We start from the raw sequence: 6,005 nt of genomic DNA on the forward strand, positions 1-6,005 counted from the left end.
AGTAACGAAACATCCCTGTGTTATCAACGCTGTTTCCAGCACAAATCCAGAACATAGCCCCATACTAGCTACTGTGAAGAAAATTAACTCTGTCCCAGCCAAGACCAGCATGTGGTCATTCAGGAGTAACTGAAGAACTTTTCTTCCCTTGGTATGAAGTCTCCTTCCCTCCTGTTGTAGGTTTCTACGTTGCTCTCCATTTGATGAACACAAAGTGTGGAAGTACCAGGTAGATAACAACACAAAGAAGGGAGGAGAGAGGCTAAGCCTCTTAACCAGGAGCCTCTTATTACGGAGAACTAAGGACCAGCTGGATTCAACTGGCAAGCCCTTGGTAAGAACTTCACCTTCCACAACCACACAATCATTCTGTTGTTTTTGTTGCAGCAGCCAGTCGGTTCTTTACATGCATAAGTTTGTTTATGAGTGGGTTTTTCTCTCTACTGTAGTCTCTTGAGCAAGAGGAATGAATGCCCGTGGGATCCTTTGGTTGCTTATCCAGAAAGCAGAAATATTTAATAATAGAATAATTAAACTTTTTAGTTATAAATCACATGCAGATGAGAATATGTCAAGTAATTGCAAGTAGATGCCCACTTAGTGGAAAGTTAGTCTAGGTCTCTGAGCTAGCCTAGATAGCTGAGAATCAAAGCTGCTCTGTGTCAAATGGATCTGGTGCATGCTGGGGCACTGGCTTTCCGCATTACTCTCTACAAATAGTCTGTTAAACTGAGTATTAGGTCATTGGTGTGTGTGTGTAAGCCTTTAAAAGGTGTAGTTTTGGTGTACTGTCTGATTCTGAATGGGGAACTGAGAAGCTACTTTTACAATGCAATAAATGAATCCCTCCATGGTAGCTACGTGGCAGTCAATGCTTAGTTGCTCATGCCTTTTGCTGTCGGATGATTTGGAATAAAGATTTTTATCTTGAGTGTTAACCAGGCTACTTGGAGTTCTGCGGGTATCTCTGTTGTGTCCTAATTGCATTAATAAAAATAACTTTAATGTAGAAACAAAAAGCTATCTTCTGAAACTTAGAATACTATGTTAAATCTTGGAACACTGGTGTTTGTGATGCTGTATAAGATTTTTGCACTATATACATCTGATCCTGTGTGTTTTTACTTCAGGTATCTCTGCCCCAGCGTAGGATGCAGTTGCATCAGTTAAAACTTTCAGCAGAGGAGCAGTCTGTATACAATATGCTCTTTGCAAGATCCAGGTATTAATGTGGAAAGAGATAGGGTATTTTGTGGTTTTGTTTCTTACTAGTATAAAAAATCAGAGAGAGAAATGCACTTTAGATAAGAAGAGCTTTTGGACAATTTCCTGTTAATTTTTTCCCTTTCTGACTATCCGTCAATCATGTTTGAAAATATATTGCTTGTTCTGGTAATAGTTGAAACTGCTGCATTTCTTTTCTCCCATATGTTCATGCCTTTTATGAGTTTTCTATTCTAGCCTTTCACTTAATCTCATTGATTTCAAGACTCCAAAGACTTGGAACTGCAACAGTAGTTCTTAAATGATGATGTGCCAGCACCTGTAAAGGAGAGAATTTCTTTTCTTTGCCCTGTGATATTTATACAATTGGAAATTATGCTGGCCTCTCCAGATGGCTGTAATGCAAGCCAAAATCACTTTGTGTTCTCCTAGGATCTCTTTCAACAGTGTTGCTGTAAAGAGTCTTCCTTCCTTTTAAATACACATTTAAAGATGTCCTTTTGTTATGAAGAATGTTGTCCGTTGGGCCCTGGCTCTTATTATACTCAAGGTATTCCAATAAGCAGACTTGCTTCCTCTTGTGTTTTCCAAAATGGATCTTGGTTTTGATCATATTCAAGTTAAACAAAACTGGGGGGGGGAGTTGTGATCATTTTATGACTAAATTGGTTAATGAAACCTTCTTTACCTTAATGCATCATTAGCTTGCTTGTCAAGCTCAGGTCCCCTTTGCCTTTTTTCCTGCTGTAAATCCCACAGTCTTTGTCTTGTTTTTCCAGGTCAACACTACAATCCTACCTAAAGAGACAAGAGCAGAAAAATGAAGGCAGAGAGTATGCTGGTGGTAACCCATTTGAGAAAGGTTTGAGAACACCCTCCCCTGAAAACATTTGCAGAAGTGACTCTTAAGTGCACAATTAAGGAGGGGAAACAGACCTGGCCACATGGGGTCAGGACTTAAAAATTCTTTGGAAAATGCTTTGCTGCTTCCCTGATGTTACGAAGAACCCTACCATAATATTCCAAAAGTCTGTTCTCACTGTTGTGGCTCTGGGCAAATCTCTTAACCTCCCTGGGTCTAAAATTCCCTTCTGAAATAAAGGTCTAATTGCTCAGAGAAGAGATGTCAGTATTAGTATAAGGTATGTGGTACTCTGATTTGTGTTGGGTTTTGTTGTTGTTTTTTTAAGTGGGGTTTGAGTTCCTGTGTCAAATCAGGTATTTGCTTGCCTGTTGGTTCTTGTTTCTTATTGATGAAACTCTTGCTGGAGGTGGCTGGGCAGTGCTTGGAAATGCCTTCAAGAGCTCTTGATGTTTTGTCTTCCTTCCTTGGCAGTGGCACAAGAGTTTGGGCTCAGTCAAAAGGAATTTCTAGCAGGCTCTCAAAGCGCCTCCCAGGTCTCAAGTACTGTCCACGTCTTGTCCATGTTGTTGAGGCTCCGTCAGTGCTGCTGCCATCTCTCCTTACTGAAAGTGGTAATTGCATTGTATTGTAGTGGTGTGGGATTTTTTAAAATGTTTGTGTAAGTTAACAGACTCTGTAACACTGTTGCATCACTTAGCTAGGGGTGTATGAACTGAGCCATTTCATGGTCTGTGTTTTTTTACAGCCCAAGAGGTTTTAGATGGGCATACTTCCTACTGAAGAGTTCCCCAGCATGACCTGTGTGGGCGCTTGTGTGTCTGGAAATACCTTTATTCAGATTAAAAAAAAAAAAAAAAAAAAAAAAAAAAAAAAAAAAAAAAGAATTTTAATGGCAAAGAAGTAGTATTGATCTTGACCTAGTCTTGAAAAGTGCGCAAGTACACAAATGTAGCCTATTTCAAAGGCTTGTGTGTTGGAGAGCTGTATAAGTGCCTTGACTGAAGTTGCCTTGCATGAAGTAGACTAATCTTTCAGAAGTTTTGCTGTGTCGTGTAAAGCAGCTGTAGAATCAGTCCAGATACTGAGGGAACAGGCAGGGATTTATCTTCTAACATCTTTAATCCTGCAATTGTTAAATGCTATGGGAGGGGGAATCTGAGGAGACTGGACCACAGAAAATGCCTGAGCTCATGTGCTTTCCCTATGCTGCCCCTTCTTGGGGCAGAATTAGGGGCCAAAGGGACTGTTGGTCTGACCCAGCAATGTTTCTTAATCAGTCTTCATAATGCATAGCTTCCTTCAAACCAACTGTTCTTGGCAGACATCGTGCAGACTGTGGATCAGTACTGAATTTGATCTCAGGCTTGACTGTGATCCCTTATTATATTGCTTTCTTTCCCACAGGCTCTGGACCCAGTTAACTTGAACAGTGAAGGCCTTTCCCTCTCCATTGAGGAACAACTTAGTGCTTTGACCCTCTCTGAGCTCCAGACTCCTGATTCCAAGTCAACAGTCTACCTCAATGGCACAGCTTTTAAAACAGATATCTTTGAAATCACTAGGGAGAGCACCAAGGTATTCTGGTTGTGCTTTTCTGACCTTCCCTTGAGAAGCCTGGATTTCAGCACTTTGCATTTTAAATTGTTAATGAATTGTCACACCTTGATAATTGCAGATCAGGCTAAGTTGGCAATTCAGATTAAATCAGGCAAGTATATTGAAAGTCTGCTGAACCCCTTCTGGGAAGGCTCCAACTTACCAGGTGTTGATGGGTACTTCTAATAAAGCTGTGAGAATCTGACTGTACTGATAAACTGTCAGTGAAAATCTTTAGCACTGAATTCACAGAAGTTTAGAAAAGCATGCATGTGAGAGCATGGTGCTTGTGAAGAGATAAAAAAAAATGGGATGGCAGCAAGAGGAGAGGTGGCAATAACTTGGCTTCTCACAGGAAGGTTGGAGTCTATAAAACATGTTTGTATGATTTGATTTCTTAACCCTGTTTTCCATGGTGGGAGCATTCTTACTAATGACTGTTAAAATATCTTGAAAGTCTGAGCATGGAAGAAATTCCAGTTGAAGAGTTATTCTGATCACTTCCTATTTTAGCGAAGAATAGCCAAGCATGAGTTGGGTTATGACAGCAAGCAGACGAACTTTTTTTCCTGCAGATAGCTCACCTCTTGGCTGAACTGAAAACTATTCAGAGTCACTCGGAGTCTCAGAAGAGGTTAGTAAACATGTCCTTTTCTTTAGTCATAGTGATTGAGAGAAGCACGTCTCTTGACAACAGCAGAAATAGTTTAAAACAATTGAATACAAAACTTCTGGTATGGTAAAATAGTGGCAGAAATGCAGTGTGAGATTGTGAGAAAAAATCTAAGACAAAAGAGGGTAGTTTTAAGAAGTAGGTAAGTGTAAATATAGGGGAATATGTGAGGATTCTCAGGCCTTGAGGCCCAGGAGGACTATTTCTCTTCTCCAAAAACAGAATTGGGAAGAATTTGGTTGTGCTGAGAAGTATTTGCCCTCAGCTCTGCAACCCACCCCCCAAAAAAGTGGGGGAATAAAGTAGTGGTTAAAACTGAACCTCTGACATAAAGGAATACATTGATCAGAGGACTTAAGTGTTGCTGAAGTCCTGCAGCTCTCACTGTGCAAGTTCTGTGTGTCTTTGCTCTGCACCAGATTGCAGTCTTACAGGGTTTTCTGCTTAGTTTTGTTAAACGATGTAGAATGCACTTAGAGGTGTGGCTGCAAAGTAGTAACACCTGTGGTGTTATGTTGGGGGTAGGTTGGAAGGGGAAGTCCTGTTCTTGGGCAACTCCAGAGTTGCACCATATGTAGAAAGCTTTTTTCCAAAATCTTTCCAAAAAGCATTCCCACTGTAAGAATGGGAACACCAACGTTTCTTTTGTTCACTACCAAAAAGCTAGCAGACAAATTATTGCCTCCCAAACTGTTTAATCCAAAAAGAGTGGGGAGTGAGAGGCCCAGGAAAATCCAAGTTTGGTGTTGCTATTGATTCATTTTGCAGAAGCAGCTCAAAATTGTGATTGGTAGGTGGCAATGTAAAATCCAAAGACAGAGGTGAAAGTTATAGACTTAATTTGTCTGAAGTTTATTGGATGTTGGCCTTCCACAGCAGATTCTCCCACTACACCTACAGATGAATCCATTTCTGAATTGGGAAGGGACTTGGCTCCAGTTTGCAGTGGGGGAGAGTGCATGAATCATTGTCTCCTCTTGGGTTAGACACTGCAATAACCAAACTGTTACAGTACACGCAGAACTTGTTCTAAACTCCCTTTTCTGTCTCCAGTGTTGTGGTCTCTCAGTGGACGAGTATGTTGAAAGTTGTGGCTGTTCACCTCCAGCGACTAGGGCTGAAGTATGCAACAGTGGATGGCTCTGTCAATCCTAAACAGAGAATGGATGTGGTAGAAGAGTTCAACAACAATCCCAAAGGGCCTCAGGTATGCAGTCAGGGCAGGGAAACAGTTACTGGGGCTGCTATGAGCAGCTGTGATAGCTGACTTCGTGATTCCATTTACTGGCACCATTTTCATTTGGACCTCTAGGTGCCAAGACCAGCAGGGAAAGAGGTAGCTGTAAAAAAAAAAAAAAAGTGTATCTTATCACGGGCAGGAGCAGCTGCTAAAAAGCTCCTTTTGATGTTAACCTTCTGCACTGAGATCATCTGACTCCAAAGCTAGTTCAAAGGTTGTCCAAATAGAATCATAGAATCATTAAGGTTGGAAAAAACCTCTAAGATCATTGAGTCCAACCGTCAACCCAACAACACCATGCCCACTAAACCACGTCCCTACTAAGTGCCACATCTACACATCTTTTAAATACTTCCAGGGATGGTGACTCAACCACTTCCCTGGGCAGCCTGTTCCAGTGCTTAACC

At 41.2% G+C, this 6,005-nt stretch overlaps 1 protein-coding gene across 1 annotated transcript in view; it reads left to right on the top strand.

The window, feature by feature from the left end:
• TTF2 (transcription termination factor 2) overlaps window positions 1–6,005 on the top strand; it is a 29,924-nt gene that overhangs the window by 16,225 nt on the left and 7,694 nt on the right. The window contains exons 14-20 of the mRNA XM_009289807.1: window positions 181–334; window positions 1,131–1,222; window positions 2,004–2,086; window positions 2,561–2,700; window positions 3,494–3,664; window positions 4,261–4,319; window positions 5,412–5,565. Coding sequence (XP_009288082.1) covers window positions 181–334; window positions 1,131–1,222; window positions 2,004–2,086; window positions 2,561–2,700; window positions 3,494–3,664; window positions 4,261–4,319; window positions 5,412–5,565 — 853 coding nt within the window. The remainder of the gene's footprint in view (window positions 1–180; window positions 335–1,130; window positions 1,223–2,003; window positions 2,087–2,560; window positions 2,701–3,493; window positions 3,665–4,260; window positions 4,320–5,411; window positions 5,566–6,005) is intronic.

Source organism: Aptenodytes forsteri, unplaced genomic scaffold, assembly GCF_000699145.1.
Source record: "Aptenodytes forsteri isolate BGI_AS27 unplaced genomic scaffold, ASM69914v1 Scaffold61, whole genome shotgun sequence".
Lineage (NCBI taxonomy): Eukaryota > Metazoa > Chordata > Aves > Sphenisciformes > Spheniscidae > Aptenodytes > Aptenodytes forsteri.